The sequence below is a fragment of the Lepidochelys kempii genome, chromosome 10 (genome assembly GCF_965140285.1).
Source record: "Lepidochelys kempii isolate rLepKem1 chromosome 10, rLepKem1.hap1, whole genome shotgun sequence".
Lineage (NCBI taxonomy): Eukaryota > Metazoa > Chordata > Testudines > Cheloniidae > Lepidochelys > Lepidochelys kempii.
The window spans coordinates 36099628-36117266 of NC_136389.1; the positions used below are offsets into that span (position 1 = coordinate 36099628).

A 17639-nucleotide genomic window follows, 5' to 3' on the forward strand; every position below is an offset into this window, starting at 1 on the left:
CAGCTCTGCACAGACACGGCACAGCACAGAGGGACAGCCCCAGCCTGGGCTGAACACAGCTCTGCACAAGTGTGTAATGGGCACAGTGGAGGGACCAACTGCCGCACACTGGTCTGCCCCACCAGTCTAGACACGGTCAGTACCGACCTTGGCACTAGTCCAGAAAAGGCAGCCCAGCCTCCCGACTTCCATTCCGAGGGTACCAGACCCCCCCAACACCTGCTGTTCTAACAAACCCTCCTGACTCACGAGGGGAGGGGCAGCCTTCGGCGAGCTCAGCGCCCATCCTGCTCCAACAGGCTGGGATGGCAGCAGCAGTTTGCCACAGCCCTGTCCCCAGAGAGCCCTCTGCTATAGCCATTGAATGACACAGCCTCCTTGTGCCCCCGAGATCACCAGTGCACCTCCTGGTGGGGGAGCAGGAGGGGCCCGGGACCAGCCATTCTGCCAGGGAGCTCCCTCACTAGCACTCCAGCCCCCAGGACCACCTGAGCGAAGGGAGCCACTTGCCTTGGAGTCCCCGATGAGTGCGATGCCGATGGACAGCTTGCGTTTCATGCCCCCGGACAAGGCCTTTGACAGAGAGCAGCGCTTCTCCTCCAGGTTCAGCAGCCTCACGATACGGTCTATCTCCTCCGGGCACTTCAGCGAGGGGTAGCCCTTCAGCTGGCAGGCAAGACAAAAGAAGGGTTAACAGTTAAGAAAGCAAACCCAGCAGGGAGGAACCTGCCCCCTGCCCCATACTGACACAAGATATGAGGAAAGCCCCTATGCAAGGGGCCTTGTTCACTCAGCTCCTGGTGTAAGGACATGTCCCATGCTCCCTCTCTACCCATGCTTCTGCATTAACCAGGAACGCAAAGTCAGGAGAAGGAGAAGAAGTTAACCACTGAGCTCCTGCCACAGAGTGAATTCTTTCCTGAAGCAACCCAGCCACCCCCCGCCCCCAGCGGGCTGGGAAATGGGACTGCGAGATGCCTCAGTGGGAGACCATCCTTAGAGCCGCTCCACTCTAAGATAAACTGGATGGAATAAGCTACTCAAACCAAAGACAGTGCTTCTGCAGGGTTTGCACCTGTTCAATCAAACCAGCTGCAAGCTGGCATGTAGATAACCCCAGTATGGATAGAAAATTAAAGGATAAACATTACTTTCTATTATTCGTATGAAAAGTATAACATCAGTGTTTAGTGCAGGGTGCACGCAGGAGTAACATGGCGCTACACTACTGACTGCAGCTGCTGTGCCCAGCCCAGAGCTTCAGGTCACCATTCTGCAGGCACAGCCGGACCCCCGGCCTCTTCCCTCCCAGGATGCCACACGTCCTCCGCTCACCGCAGAGTAGAAGTACAGGTGCTCTGCCACGGTCATGTTGTCAAACAGAACATCGTGCTGGGGACACAGACCCAGACTCCTTCGGATCAGAACCATGTCCTGGGAGATCTCATAGCCGCTGATGTAAGCCTGGCCGCTCGTGGGAGGATACAGACCTAGGAGGTGGCAATAACCACATGTGGGTAAGAGCAGTGAGGTGCCAGGGCCCAGTCTCCTCCCAGCCCGCACTGGAGAACCTCAGCTCCCAAGCCCTGTGGCTTCCCACACCCCTCACCCTAGGCTGACTAACCTTCACTTTAGCCACTGTGCTTCGAAGAACTGAATGGGGCTCCCCTTAGAGCCACTCTGTACCACCCCTTAATTAGTTTCTTCCCTTTACCCTGATGGAGCTGATTTCACAGAGCTCCCAGAATGGCCTGAGTAGTGAGAGAGATGGGTGGGGATGTGAACATGTCTGCCATGCAGCAGTGCACAGCACCTGCCACTACACCACTGTCCCACACTGCCTGAAATCCCCTTCAAAGTCAAAGGAAGTCTCGGTCCTGGCTTGGCTGCATAGCCTTGTTCAGCCAGCAAAGCGCTCTGCTGCAGGGAGAGGCACAACTCACTGCAGGGGCCAGGAATTCACCTCTCCCTTTGCACAATTGGCAGAGGTTCTGCTGTCCTCTGATACATCAGCTCTTGGCTGCTACAGGAGGCAGGATACCAGACTGGCTGAACCAATGGTCTGATCTGGCCTTGCAAGTCCTATGTCCCACACACTGCTGAGAGCCACATGAAGGTTGGGCCAACCTGCGGGATTCAGCCATCAAGCAAGAGAGCCTGATGAGATTCCCACATTTCATCTTCCGATCCTTGGGCCAGCAGAGGCAGCGTGCTAGGCCCCATGAGGAGGAGGAGGTACGGGCCATGTGTCACCCCACAGCTCCTTGAATTGTCAAGAGCCCTTCATTTCCAGATAGCCATTTGCTATGCAATAGCAATGGTCTATCGTTCTGTGGCATGCACCAAGGCGTTGCACAGGAAAACGAGGTGGTGTGTGGAAGCAGGGTGTTCAAAGGAACAGGCCAGGAGAAAGTACAAAGCTCACCTATTTGTAACAGGACAGACACCGGAGAAGTGCACAGAACAACTTTTAGACTTCAAACAGGCTTTTGATAGCACTTAGCAGCAAGGGGCAAGGCAAGTTAGGAGAACGTATGGCACCCCAGAGAAACTGATCAAGCTGAGAGAAAACATCCACAGCAAGTTGCTGAGAGTGGTGAGAGTCGCCAAAAGGAGCTGATGGAGCAGTTCAGGATGACCATAGGAGGGAGAGAAGGGCCCATGCTAATCGGCAGGTTTGTTCCACTTAGTACTGGAAGCAGTATGGGCTGTAGCACTGAGAGAAGTCACGTTATATGGGAGGACAGAGAATAACGCACAGACAATATTGCTCCCCTCCCCCACCAGCACTGACCAAGGAAGATTTACAAAGAATAGCTGACAAGGCGACAGGGAAAGTAGAAAATTTGGACAGAAGATCAGCATGGAGAAGACAATAATACGGCAACTGGAAGACAGAAGGAAAAAGGTAAAGATCAGAGAAAAAGGACTAGAACACGCGGGAAATCTTGTGTGCCTTGGAGGACTAGGCGTGGAGAATGGGAATTGTTACAAGGACACAAAAAGACTTGGACTAACGGCTACTGTATTCAGAAAACTGCAAGATCTGGAAGGCTAAAGACATTTTGAACAAGGTTAAAGAACAAGGAAATCGGCACGTATGCGATGACTGTCAGGCCGCCACTACCGTGTGGGTTGGAATGCTGGGGTCTGAGGAAAGCTGACGAACACGATTTTGTCTTCAGAAATGAACTGGCTGAGGGGAATGCTGAGAGCGTGGAGGCCCCAGAAAATTAAAAATGCAGTCATAAGAAAACGTAGAGGGCAAGAAATAACGCTGTTACAGAGAGTTCAAGAAAGACCACTGCGATCGTGCCGATGTGTCGCAGATGGACTTGAAACGGACACTGCGTAGCGTGATACATACCAGGGCGTAAAGGACTTGGAACAGAGGGAGACTGAGGATGCATTGGACAGACACAGTGAAGAATGACCCAAAACAAAAAGCTTTAAGGATGAACGAAACCGGTACGAGGTAGAAAGCAGTGAAAAGATTTCATTTGGCTGGCGGACGGGAACCAAAGAAGAGGAGGAGTAGACTGTGCTGCAGCAGTCACAGGATGCTGCTCTGGGGATGGATCAGACACCAGGAGACAGCCCAGGCACCTCAGCAGACGGTTATGGCTTCAGATGCTCCAAAGCAAGATACAACCCTGCACCAGGAAATGCGCTGTCACCTGAGCACTCTCAGCCGTATTCCCTGTGCTGCAGCGCGCCTGCCCCGAGATGGCCTGGGGTGTGGCGGCTGTACCTGTGAGCATGGACAGGGTGGTTGTCTTCCCGGCACCGTTGTGTCCCAGAAGGACAGTGATCTGCCCCTCATACATGTTCAGGGTCAAGTTCCTTACTGCCTCCTTGGTCTTGCTCCCCACTTTGAACACCTGCAGAAGCAGAGAGAGAAGCCGAGTGTTAGAAGGAAACACACATTCATCTCGCCCACCCATTGCACCCTTCATCCCACAGCACATACCACCTCCTGATGAGGCCACCTCATGTCTTGGGAGACCACCCCTAAGTGTGTCCAAGCAGAGCAATTTCAAATCTACAACATTATGCAGCCAGTGTATGCTGATCCCTCGAGTGGCTATATTAAAAAGTTGGGTTTCTCCATATGCATAGACAGATTGTTTTACCCCATTGCAAAAATGCTACCACCTATGGCGTGAGCCTTGGCTACTGTTTAACAATGCCCAGCAATACTCTACTCAGGAAGATGGCAGCCTATTGAAATGGGAGCTATGATTAGGCAGTTTTTAAAATATAAGAGAGGGCATTTCAGACCCCTGGGAAAGGACAGGTGTGCCCCAAATTCCCTCCCCCCAAGCCCGTGTCACAACCACCAGCCTGTAGGCAGATGTCTTTTCAGCACCCATCAGTGCCACGCCATCAGCTACAGGGATCTGGTGTAGATCAACACTTCCTGTCCCTCCTCAGCACACGTAGCCGGACAATCAGCAAGAGCCTGGGAAGCCAACCCAGTCCATTGTTTAAAAGCCCAAAGCCCGTGTAACGAGGGTGTTTACACAGCAGCTTGCACATCATGCACAAAGCTGGACGACGGGCGATCCCGGCCAAACACACAGTTCAAATTTCTGCATGGACAGTACAGAACAGGGTGTGGTTCCTAGGGTGGGGACGGTTTACCAGCAGGTGATTGCAAAAGGGGAGGAAAGGAGGAAGCTAGCTCAGTATTTGTTAATTGATGCGTCAGGCATAGGGGGAGCACGATGTCAGGAGAGGGCAAAAGGAAGGACTTCTCAGTGCAACGGGATGCATGCCCACTAGGAGCTCAGTGCCCGTAGCTAGCATGGCAATAGCCCATCTCCATAGCAGCACAGGACCCACTGAATGCCAGGAGGGGTTTTTTGCATGCATGGCTGTTGCAGCTACACCCCAGCCTTCATGCTCTTTTTTGACAGAGGAGTTGTGTGCAGCCCTGTACTCTGTTGCCACTGCTCCAGGTAGGGGAAGGGAATGAGTCTGAAGTACCAGGAACCCCGCTGAGGTCTTCCAGGGACTCCGGTCTTCAGAGCATTGTAACAAACCCTTTAGTCCAGGGGGTCTCAAACTCAAATGACCATGAGGGCCATATGAGGACTAGTACATTGGCCCGAGGGCCGCACCGCTGACCACCCCCCCGCCCACTGCCACTGCCCCGGCCCTGCCCCCGCCCCACCCCTTCCCCACCTCTTCCCTGCCCCCATTTCAACCCCTTCCCTGAAATCTCCACCCCAACTCCGCCCCCTCTCTGCCCCCAGGGGGTACAGGAAGGGTACAGGGTGCAGCAGGGGGCTCAGGGCAGGGGGTTCGGTTGCAGGACGGGTTCGGGGGGGCGGGTCTGGCCCAGCATGCACTGGGGGCAGGGCAGGCTCCCTGCCTGCCTGCCCTGCCCCATGCCGCTCCCGGAAGCGGCCGGGACCTGGGGGGGCACAGGGGTCTGTGTATTGCCCTGGCTGCTCCTCCCGGTACCTCCTCCAAAGCGCCCATTGGTGGCCGATGGGAGCTTCGGGGAGGTACCTGGAGAAGCGGCCAGGGCAACACACAGCCCCCTATGCCCCCCCCGCCCAGGTCCTGGCCGCTGCCCCCGGTGCATGCCGGGCCAGAGCCACTCTAGGTAAATGCTGGGGGAGGGGGGGGTGTGCCACGGGGAGCTGGGGGGCTGCAGAAAATAACCCTGCGGGCCGCGTGTTTGAGACCCCTGCTTTAGTCATTTCGTGCAATCCCCATGGCTCGTGAAAGTGACAGACTCCAAATAGTTAGCCCTGGTCTATACGTAAAATGTAGATCAACCGAGGTATATCACTCAGGGGTGTGAATTAAGTGCTGTAGTTAACCTAAACTAACTCCCAATCTAGCCACAGCCAGGTCGATGAACGAATTCTTCCACCAACCTAGCCACTGCTGCCTGGGGAGGTGGGTTACCGACACGAATGGAAAAACCCCTTCCATCGGCAAAGGAAGCATCTACTCTACAGTGCTTTCGCCCGTAGTGCAGATATATCCCCAGCGGCTGCTGCGGGGGGCAAGGGTGAAGGGAGGGAAAGAGAGCCGAGTCACCCCACCCTGAGCATTGCCACTTGCTATTCCTGTCTGAAATTGCATGACCCATGCCAGCACGGATCTATGTGGTGCTTGACTCTTCCTGCTGGTGGGATCTCTACTGCTTGCTCCAAAAGACCTGCAACGTGTTGCTGTCAGATTGTCCCTGCTTGCTGGGCAGGGGCTGGTCTGGGGGACTTTACCTTGGAAAGGTGCTTTATTTTGATCCCTGACACCAGATCGGCAGGCTCTTCCTCAATGTACTGGCTTTTCAGTGCCTTCTCCGGGTCCTCCTCTTCCTCCTTCTCTTTCCCCAGGACGGTTCTGGGAGTCCTGCACCAGTACGAGGGCTAAGAGGAGAGACAGAGAGAGAGGATAGCCCAGCTGCCACACAGCAACCTTCCCTCCCGCCAACCAGCATAGCCCAGATGGGATTTGGTCTGACACAGCTCATGCCGATACATCCCACACATGGAGCCGTACAGAGCACCGACAAAGAGACACGTCCTATAGACACAATTCAGACAGGCTTTAGAAATACTCCCCCTTTCAAATCAGCACTTTGTGGGATCCGGCTAGGAATGGAGAGTCTCCAACACAACAGAAGCTGAGGGTGCCCAGCGCCTCCCAGGATCAGGTTCCTGGGCCATGAAATCCCCTCTCTCCCCACCCCAAAGGGGAGCCCCCTGATTATCTCAAGACTCCCAGGGGAGCCTCAGACTCTACTGACAGCCGTTTCCAAAAGAAAAGGCATCAGGAGAATTAATTCACTCCTCCACTGATGCACTCTAGCTTCCAAGAAGACAGTTTTAGTGCTTTGTCATTAAAAAGTAGAGCACTGACAGTAGATCAAAAACTGGCTGAAAGCTCTTGGCCTTACGTGCTGGTCCTTCTGCTTCTAGCCAGAAATCCTTCACTGACGCTACGCATCCTCATCATGTAGGTAGTCGTTCTCATAGCGCTCATCGTTATGGAGATGACAGCAGCACAAGGTCCCCAGGCACCACCCACCTAGCATGATATTGGCCAAGGAATGTACCAAGTGGGACACTGGCTCCCCAAGGCAGGGGGTTGGGCCAATGAGAGTGGAGGGGGGTAATCGGGACTGCTCAGAGGGCTGTCACCTACTCTTCAAATCTCCCACTGCCCCCATCCTCCCCGCCCACGCAGCATTTTCAAACGCATTAAGTGAAAGGAGCCATGAACTTCCACTATTCAGAGGCTGCAATCACTCTAATCATTGGGGGAGCCATGCTCTCAGGAGTGAGAGGGCCACTCATGTCTTAGCTGGAAGGAGGGGCCTGACTTCACTCCTGTATTTGGCTCTCCTGCCTGCTACACAATCCTCTGCCTGCCACACGAGTGGGCCTGACCCGTTCCATGCTGTAGGGGAAAGTGTCAAAAGTCATCGCATCAGGTTACTATTTCCTGATCTGAAGGGTCTTGGCACTCCCTGTGCTTTCCAGCAGTCTGCAGACCAACCTGCCAAGCAGAGAACTGGCTCCCGAGCCCCACACAGGTATCCTAGAGGAATGCGCTCGGCTCTGTGTGCTCCCACCTGCCCTACAGAGCCAGGCACTGAAATGAAAGCATGCTGGGATATGGATTTGGGGGCAAAAGAAAACACCACCGTGTGATGGCCCATGCTCGGTGGCCCTGTACCACTTGCTCTTGTATGGAGCTCAGTTTCTGCCAGGTTTCAAACCCTAAGATCTAGTCACTTACATGGCTGCTCTCTGAGCCTTAAGGCAGGTGTTTGGGGTGTGGTGGCATGACTCACAGCATCACATGTGCCAATAAACCCCAGCCCAAAGATCTGAAGCCAAGACCTGGAAAGCGCATTTCATTCTCAGTGCAAGGCTCTTCAGATAAGGCAGCACAGGGCTTTGGCTGTCAAGTATGGGGCACAGATGCTGAGACTAAGCCCAGAAGAGACCATTGCAATCGTTTTAGTCTGACCTCCTGTATAACACAGGGCAGAGTATTCCTATTTAAGCCCTGTTATACTAAACATGCAGGGTGTGAGAGCAGAATCCCTGCGTTTCATCTCAGACGTTGCCAGCGACGGAGCGCACAGTAGCGGTGCTCACCATCAAGAAGAAGTACCATGGCTGCGGCATGCCATACTCCCCTGGGAAGACGGCCTCCACGTACCAGGCCACCAGGCCATAGAGGACAGAGTCCAACAGCAGCATCCCCAGCACCTGTGCAAAGGTGAAGTTATCATCCACGCTGACTGGCTTCATGAGGTCCTGCCACTGAACGCCGGTCCCTGAAAACACATAAGATGGCGTTTGCATCTGCCAACGTGCAGCTACAGTCAGTAACACATCGTAACACCTCACCCGCAGGCTGGGAGAATACACACAGTGGTGCACGTTCCCCGGGACTGTGAAATAAGGTATCACAATACAAGTTGGCTGCTAGCACACTGTGCACGCATTTGTGGCAGGCAGGGGGATAGAAAACACATCTGAAAGCAAGACACGATAAATATGTTTAGCACATGCCTGTAACTTATTGTCTGGATTTAATTTACAAAGATCTGCAAAAATGTGTTGGCTAAATACCCAAGTTACTACATAACCTTTTTCTCAGCAGCCTTGTTCTATTCCCACCCCCGAGTATGGCTTCAAAAACTCCACCTGCACTAGGAATCAAATCATTGCTAAAAACATTATTCTAGAACAGGACCCCCGAGCTGGCAAAGAAAACATTCAGTGCTAGTGTAGATCAGTCCACCCAGCCTCAGTGCCGTGTCCACACTGAAGACATGTACCATTTGGTCTGCCTAACACGCTTGTAAAACCCCTTGTGTCCCCTTAGGAGTGCTTTGAACAGCATCCCTGCCAAATACCGCTTGGGTTAGTGTAATCTTCACGTCAGTCTGCACCATTTCCCATCTGGGCTCCCACATGGCCTCCACTGTAGTGTCTAAGCACCTCTCATACATTAGAAATTATAGCCCATGGCACCCTTGCCAGGTACAAATGTACAGTCAATCCCCATGTTACAGATGGGGAACCGAGGCACAGATAGGGAAAGTGACAGGAGCTGAACTCGGATCTCCTGATTCCCAAATGGGGCCCTTGATCACAAACCATCCACCCTCTTTTGCACCTTCTGACACTGTACCAAGGAGAGTGATTTGTGTCTTCTCCCCTAAAAATACTACCCATGTCTCAATCTCCCGCTTAGTGTCATCAATTCGCAAAGAGACAGACTGCTTATTAACATGGAAATTAGCAGGGGAAAGATGATCTGGATGCAATTAATGTCAGAAATTACATTCCGCAGAGTAGTATTAACTTTGTAATTAACAAAAGCAAAACCACAGAAGAATCCTAGCTTTGCTGGCCAGATCCAATTTGGACATGAGGTGCTTCCAACAAACTGAAGGCAGCTCCTTCAGAGAGGTATCAGTTATCCAGAACCTCGAAGCCAGTAAGTGTGTGCATTGACAGATCCCCTCCTTTGGATTAGCAAGCCAAGAACTGACTCCTGCTCTCACTTATACCAATGGCAAGACTCCTTCAATGGTACAGGATCAGAGTCAAGTCTCACGGTTCAAAAAAGGAGGCCAGATTAGAGCCTGACTTTTCAGTCTGGCATCAGAGTGCTTAACATCCCCAGTCCTGGAACTCTACAGCTCAGGGCACGTCTCCAGGCTGACTTCCAGGTGCTTGGCTTCCCCAGCTGGGCCTGCACATTACTACAGCAGTGAGAGAGAGAAAATCACTCACCTTTTCCTTCAAACATGCCTATCAGCTGTGCCCCCATGGCCATGGCAACATTGGAGATGAGACAGGACGACAGTTTCTGACTGTGGGACATCAGGTCGTAGCGAGGCGAAATAAAGAAGTAGGGGATATAGGAGAAAAAGTACAGGAAACCCCCAGCGGCAGCTGCCACATTTGCTGCAAGTGCAGAGAAGGGGGGGAAAAAAGAAAACAAATGTTCAACAGTGTAGTGACAAACACAAATGGATACTGACACTGCACACTTCTCTAGAGCTTCCATCCAAGTAGATTTAAGTATTTGGCAAAGGCGGGTGTTATCTCCATGACGACGATGGGGAAACAGGCACACAGCGACTGAATGATTGGCCCAGGCCACACAGTAGGTCAGAGGCTGAGTTGGGACTAGAGGAGAGTCTCCCAACTTCCCTGCACTAACTATCATAGAAGATTAGGATTGGAAGAAACCTCGAGGGCATCTAGTCCAACCCCTTGCTCAAAGCAGGACCAACACCAACTAAATCATCCCAGCCAGGGCTATGTCAAGCCGGGCCTTAAAAATCTCTAAGGATGGAGATTCCACCACCTCCCTAGGTAACACATTCCAGTGCTTCACCACCCTCCTCGTGAAATAGTGTTTCCTAATATCCAACCTAGACCTCCCCCACTGCAACTTGAGACCATTGCTACTTGTTTGGTCATCTCCCAACACTGAGAACAGCCAAGCTCCATCCTCTTTGGAACCCCCCTTCAGGTAGTTGAAGGCTGCTATCAAATCCCCCCTCACTCTTCTCTTTTGCAGACTAAACACGCCCAGTTCCCTCAGCCGCTCCTCGTAAGTCATGTGCCCCAGCCCCCTAATCATTTTCATTGCCCTCCGCTGGACTCTCTCCAATTTGTCCACATCCGTTCTATAGTGGGGGGACCAAAACTGGATGCAATACTCCAGATGTGGCCTCACCAGTGCCGAATAGAGGGGAATAATCACTTCCCTCGATCTGCTGGCAGTGCTCCTACTAATGCAGCCCAATAGGCCGTTGGCCATCTTGACAACAAGGGCACACTGTTGACTCATACCCAGCTTCTCATCCACTGTAATCCCCAGACCCTTTTCTGCAGAACTGCTGCTTAGCCAGTCGGTCCCCAGCCTTTAGCGGTACATGGGATTCTTCCATCCTAAGTGCAGACTCTGCATTGTCCTTGTTGAACCTCAGATTTCTTTTGGCCCAATCCTCTAATTTGTCTAGGTCACTCTGGACCCTATCCCTCCGCTCCAGCGTATCTACCACTCCTCCCAGCTTAGTGTCATCTGCGAACTTGCTGAGGGTGCAATCCACACCATCCTCCAGATCGTGAATATCGGGCTGCACCATGCCGTTTCAGCAGGCTCTGGGAGATCTTACGGCATGTGCTGGCCCAGTTTGGAAAGGTTTGGCATATAAACTTCCCGTGCACCACAGCTTTTAATAATAGTGGTGAAAGGGGATGTGCATTGACAGCCCTTACTGAGCATCAAACCAGACAGCCCAAGTGACTGCACGCCCCATGCACAGCCTACCAGTAATGAGAACATGCTTTGGAGCCCTTCCCAGCATCCTACCATACAGAGTACGGCAGCCAAGGACACCTGCAGCCTCCCAAACTGAAGCCACTGCTCAGTGCTCATCTGTGGAGGAGAGCAGGCTTGGTTTTGTAAGTCACACCAGGAGACAGAAGAAACCAAACCCTTCCTCCACCAGATGAGTCCTGCCCTTACCAGGTGGGAGGAGCATCAGCAATTCAACACACAGACCCTTCCCATTCGAAAGAGGGATGTTTACAAGCCACGACACTGACACAGATCCCATAGGGAAAAGCTTCTCCTACTGGGTTGTTTCAGAACAAACTGCTCCCTGGGTCTCCTGTGGAAAACTGCTGGAGGGGCTGATGGAATATTTGCCTGAATTCTTCACCCAGCACAAAAATCCAGAGCAACAGCTTCTCTAGCCTGGCTAGAAGTCACCTTCCCACTTGGATTGTTCCCTATACAACAGGAATAAGAGCCATTAGGAGACCAAACAATGGACAAGTGAGACCAGCAGGTATTTCCATTGCAGTTATTGGCCTGGAGGAATGCACCTGCTCTGCTGGTTTTATGGCACACTGCTCATCCCTCTGTCCCCAGCGCGCTCGTGCTTAATGCCCAGTGCCAAATGGACAACTGCGCAAAGGTCCCACAACAATCAAACCTTCAGATGGCTCCCCTGGTAGAGCATCAAACTCTCTGTAAAGCACGGGCCACAACAGTCCTACACAAATAAAGCTTGCTGCCTTCCAAGGCTGGAGGCACTAGGTTAGAGGCGGGATTTCATTCCTTTAGTCACTAGCCAGGGGCCACCCAAGTTCCATTCGGGAGGATACCAGGAAAAAGCCAGGAATTCTAGTCAAATCCCCTGCCCACTCACAAGCAACCAACAGCCCTTTGCTGAGGAAGAGGGGCAAGTCACCCCTTGTTTCCCCACAAAGTGCCCACACAGCAAGGGGCATTCAGAGGAGCTAGCCCAACACTGTGATATTTAGCCCCAAAGAACAATCAGTGCTCATGAGTGCTGTCGAAACTAGTCCAGCCCCTGCCCTTTCCACCACATGGTGAAGAGAAACTGCAAAGATGGAGCTGTGGGGCTCTGTATTTATTGGCTCTCAGTGGCTCCTATAGCAAATCTGCTCTGTTTATAAGTAACAACTTGGCTCTGCAAGGTCCATAGGATCTGAGAGTCAAGCTGGGCTCTTTCCTTCGCACACATCCCCACTGGTAATAAAGGTTCCGCAGGACAAAACCCCTTAGTGACACCTATGCAGCTCCCTGCCACTTGGTATATCATTCTGTTGATCATTCTCAAGGCAGATCAGACTCTAGGTGACTCTCCCAGAGGTGGTCTGGCTCTGCTGGGCTAATGGGAAGATCTTAGTAAAGTCGGCAGCTAGGATCCACACGGGGAGAGGATACGGTGCCATTTCTATATGGGTGTCCATGTTCCAGAGCCAAAGCAGCCTCTCTGACAAAGAGCATGAAAGGTTAACAGTATGGGCTCACCTCTGGAGAAGAAGGTGCTGACCATGAAGCTGAAGGAGATGGAGGAGATGGAGAAGACCACCAGGAAGGTGAACACCAGGGTTGGGTCACTGTTGGTGAGTACCGCCCCCTGCTGGCTTACCTACAAACAAAATCCAGGTCATGAGTACTGTTACCCACATGGACACATCTTGCCTGGGAACTGGGACCTGCAATCCTCATGGTGCAGATGGAGGCACAGAATGGGCTCAGTGGTCAAGAGAGATAAAGAAACTGTGTTAAAGATACCAAAAAGAGCTTTCTACCCTACAGTCTGTACCACTGCACTGAGCATGAATTATAAGCTGTGATTATCCTAGTGTAGACCAGGCTCTAACGAAGAGTGGCCTTTATGCCCCCAACACTTCAAGGACTCCTGTAGGCTAACCACTGGAATGGCCAGACTGGATCAGACCCGTGGTCCCTCCAGTACAGCACCCATGTTTCTGACCGGGCAGCACCAGCTGCTCCAGCGGAAGGCACAGGAAACCCTTCCCCAGCAGTTCTGGGATAGCCTGCCCATGAAGGAAGTTCCCTCCCATTGGTTAAGGCTGCATACAACCTGAAGCAGGAGGGTTTAGATCACTTCAAAAACCCTGCGTGATTTAATCCTTTAATAATCAGATGTTCCTGCTAACCATACGAACGTCCCATCCCTTTCTGAATCCTGCTAAGCTGTTGGCCTCAATGATACCCTGTGGCATATCACAAGCTGTATGAAAAGCAAGCTATGCTGTCTGCAGAGGGGGATTCAAACATTTACAAAATCGAATGCAGCAAAGGCCCAGCCTGAAGTAGCAAAATGAACTTCCCCATTCCGAGAAGGGGCAGGCACCCCCCTTACCAGCAATATTGACTTCGAAGTCTTACCCCACAGCTGCCCCTTTCCCCCTGGTTTGGGATAGTGAAGAGAAAAGCTGCCTGGATCGAAGGAGTGGAGAGCAGTGGGGAAATATAATTCAGCAGCATCTTTGAGTCAAAGGGCCTAGGACAGCGCCCTCCCCCTACAATCTAAAGCCACCTGAAGATGTCTGTCCATGCAAGAAAGCTACCAGCTCTCCCACCGCCATCCCCAGGGTGGTTCTGACATATACCTTGGAAGCCTGAGCCAGGACACTCACCTTGACACAGAAAAGCACCGTGACGAAGAAGATGGACACCAGGAGGAAGAGGAAGAACATGAGGAACCAGGCGCTCCAGTGCAGCCAGTTACTGAGGCCCATCATTCGCATGTACTCCTGTGGGAGGCCAACACAAGCTGCGCATTACCCTGTGCCGTGGCAGCCAGCCACTGGCAGGCAGGCAGGCAGGCAGACAGCTGCCTGCTGAGAGCACCACGATTGGATTTTCCGTAGTGGGACAGAAAGAGGCTGCTGATGAGAACCGGGCACCATGTGCTAGAACCAGGCCCAATGTGGACAAGCACCGTGCAGCTGTCACCCATGTGCAGTTCTATTTCAAATCCTAGCCTGTCTCTGAACAACCACCACCAGTGACTCTGGATGACACAGGGGTCACGCTGGGGTGGCAAGAAGAGCAAGGTTCCCCTGGAGCACTGGGTGGAGACCCAAACCCATTTGGATAGAGGATAAGGCCAGAAGGGACCATACAATTATCTGGTCTGACCTCCTGCACAACCCAAGAAAAATCTCACCAACCAAAGAGGAACTGAACCCTGGACCCTAAGAGTAACAATCTGATGCTCTAGTGACTGAGTTACCTGAGCTCATGGTTGCCTAGACACCAGTCTCTTGATATGAAACAATGCATCGTGCCCAGACGCTTAAAGAACTCCCCCCCGCAACAAACCTCACTACGCCCCCAAGCCACCAGAACTCACAACTGTTTCCATCTCCTCCAGAACCACACTTTAGGCATCAGACTCAGACGCAAGACAGCAACCCGCCTGCCACTGCCACCAGATCTAAGAGCCTCGCCAAACAGACAAAGATGCACGGTAAGGCGGCAGAGCTGAATTCCTGCAGCAGGATCAGCTACCTTCCTCCTTGGAATTCACTAGCCCTCCACAAACCTGCTTTCCTAGCAAGAGTGGGATTTTGTTACAATTCAGCAGCTTAAAACCTTTCGAACATATCTGGCATGGGTAAGCAAAGCAGTTAATGCAGAGTTATCTGTGCCTGTGCTTAGAGACCGAGCCCAAACTGATCACAGGCTTTTTAATCCTTCCGATGAGATTGCACTGCATGAAGCTAAGCAAGGCTCTTGCCATTAGTTGTTTTTCCTCCAGGGCTATTTTTTGACGTCTCCTTTTGCACACCATTTTCCACCCACTCCCTCGCTTCCCCATCCCTCTCCTCTCCCTTGTTCCACCAGACTCCAGCCCAGGTGGAGTGCTCAGGTCTCCCTCCACAGCCCAGGACAGCATCCTTTCCCCTTGTGTTCTCCTCACAGCTGGCTACCAGGGGCACAGACAAGCAGCGTCCTCCAAGGTGCAGGGCCAGGCTGCTGGGGCAAGCTGGCCAGCAGAGCAGAGCGACCTTGCCGGCTCACCTTCCCAATACGATCCCCTCCCACCGCACGGGAACAGCAGGTGACCACTCAAGCGCCATTCTGTCTTGGAAGCCACGGTGCTGATCTCCCCCAGACTCGAACGCTCTGGCAACAGCGCACAGTGTCACTGCCGCAGCAGCAGCTCAGCCCGCCAGGAAGCCAACAGTGCCCTGGCCATCTGCCTGGCGTTTACCTTCAACTTTTTCTCCTTCTCGTGCACAACGGCACGGACGATGTTGAGCGAGGTATAAGTGAAGCTCAGCATGAGCAGCAGGGGCAGCTGGTTCTGGATGGCCAGTAGGAAGAGGTCATTGACGTATGGGGGGTAGGGGAAGCGCCGAACGGTCACAGTGACCCCCTCCAGCAGGCGGGTGGTAGAGGTGTTGGCATGGTATTGCATGATGGCTCTGTCCACAGCATGCTGCACGGCCAGGAACCCTTCCCGGATGTAACCTGTGAGGAAGCACAGGGCGATGAGTGAGAGGCACTGCAGGAATGGGGCAGCCGGCTGCCCCAATAGGTGAATGCTTCCTGCCGGCAAATGGGTGCGCACTGTGTTATTTGTATTAGCATAATGACTGGGGGCCCAGACATGGAACTGGACCTGACGGTGCTAGGTGCTGTACAAACACACAACCTGCCCCAAAGAGCTTACACTCTAAACCAGGGGTGGGCAAACTACGGCTGGAGCACCGGAGGGGTGGCCAGCCAGCCGTTTTAAGCCAGCCCTTGAGCTCCCGCTGGGGAGCGGGGCTTGCCCTGCTCTGGCTCTCCAGCCGGGGAGCAGGGTAGGGGGCCGCTCCACACGGCTTGTGGAAGCAGCCACATGGCCCCGCTCCGGTGCTCCAGCCAGGGAGCAGGGTCGGGTGCAGCTCCCGGAAGCCGTGGCACGGCCCCCCTCCAGTGCTCCAGCTGGGAAGCAGGGCTGGGGGCCGCTCCACACGGAGCCTTCCCCCATGCCCCAATCCCCTGCCCTGATCCTCCTCCCACCCTTGGAACCCCTCGCTCCAAGCCCGGAGCATCCTCCTGCACCGCAAACCCCTCATCCCCAGCCCCACCCCAAAGCCCACACCCCCAGTCACAGCCTGCACCCCTTCCCGCGCCCCAATCCCCTGCCCCAGCCCTGATTCCCCCTCCCGCCCTCCGAACCCCTCGGTCCCAGCCCAAAGCACCCTCCTATTCCCCAAATTCCTCATCCCCAGTCCCACCCCAGAGTCCACATCCCCAGCTGAGTTTTTACTTCTTTCGATCTTAAAGGTTTTCTGTTGACCTCAGGGCACTAGTCGGAGACTCAGGAGACCCAGGTTTGATTCTTCACCCTGGATGACCCTGACCACCACTAAACTTCTCCAGGCCTCCATTCCCCATCTGTACAAAATGGGGATAATAGCACTGTCCTGCCTCACAGGAAAAATACATTAAAGATTGCCAGCCGCTTAGCTACTGCAGTGATGGGAAACATGTGAGCATCTTAGACAGGCTCTGCAGGACGAAGGACAGCAAAGAGGTAGAGATAAACCCCATGCCGTTTCTGCCGCTGCCCAATGGAAACAAAAGGGTGACTGAGGTGAAACTGGCTGGTAGAGGGACTAATTGATGCTAATTGGAACCCTGTCTGGAGAACGCTGCCTCCTTATGAAGCATAATGTGTCAGTGGACATACAGCCACTCCGTGCTGTGGAGCTCACAGTGCCCTCTTCCCAGCGTCAAAGTAACATACAAACCATTCGTTTGCTGAAGAGTTATCAGTGCAAAACCAAGTGAACACACACACACACACACACACACAGAGCCTTTAAGAAATGGCACTGATGGGCTCTGTAGGGAACTACACCCACATTCTCTGCCCCACTTGCAGGGACAGAAGCCACGGCCTTGTGGACGGAAGGAGAGTGCCCCGACTCAGCCTGGCTAGTGATTTCAGGGGGAGAAGGACTGCTCCGAAAATTAGCTTTCATGCAGCTCCAGCTAACAGCATTTCATTACAGCTCTCGACGTGCCTCTGCACAGCCCAGAGAGTTGGCCCCCAGGCGAGATACTGGAAAGCATTTACTTTTTGCTATCCTTGTGGTTTTAGCTGCAAGAGGCAGCATGGAAATCAGAGAGGAGCAAATGTAGCCAAGCTGGGGATACAGAACTCTCCCAGCACTGCACCACAACCACACATGGCACATTAAAGCGCTGCTGTGGCAGCACTTTAGTGTTGCCAGCGTAAACTAGCCCTTACTGAACATCAACATAAATGGTCCAGTGAGCTTCTT

General features: G+C 53.1%; 1 protein-coding gene across 5 annotated transcripts in view; it reads right to left on the reverse strand.

Annotated features, from left to right (window-relative positions):
- The window catches only part of ABCA3 (ATP binding cassette subfamily A member 3), a 90740-nt gene that overhangs the window by 39611 nt on the left and 33490 nt on the right, over positions 1 to 17639 (reverse strand). For 4 of the 5 annotated variants that reach the window (XR_013636411.1, XR_013636410.1, XM_073362876.2 and 1 more), the window contains exons 6-14: positions 15572 to 15831; positions 13989 to 14105; positions 12850 to 12970; positions 9783 to 9956; positions 8130 to 8311; positions 6243 to 6389; positions 3752 to 3881; positions 1336 to 1490; positions 511 to 666 (exon numbers count right to left, since the gene is read on the reverse strand). Coding sequence is in view for 3 of the 5 variants with exons in the window: in XM_073362876.2 (XP_073218977.1) it covers positions 511 to 666; positions 1336 to 1490; positions 3752 to 3881; positions 6243 to 6389; positions 8130 to 8311; positions 9783 to 9956; positions 12850 to 12970; positions 13989 to 14105; positions 15572 to 15831 (1442 nt within the window). In the remaining 2 variants the exon portion in view is untranslated. The other variant, XM_073362877.2, reaches the window with a different exon arrangement.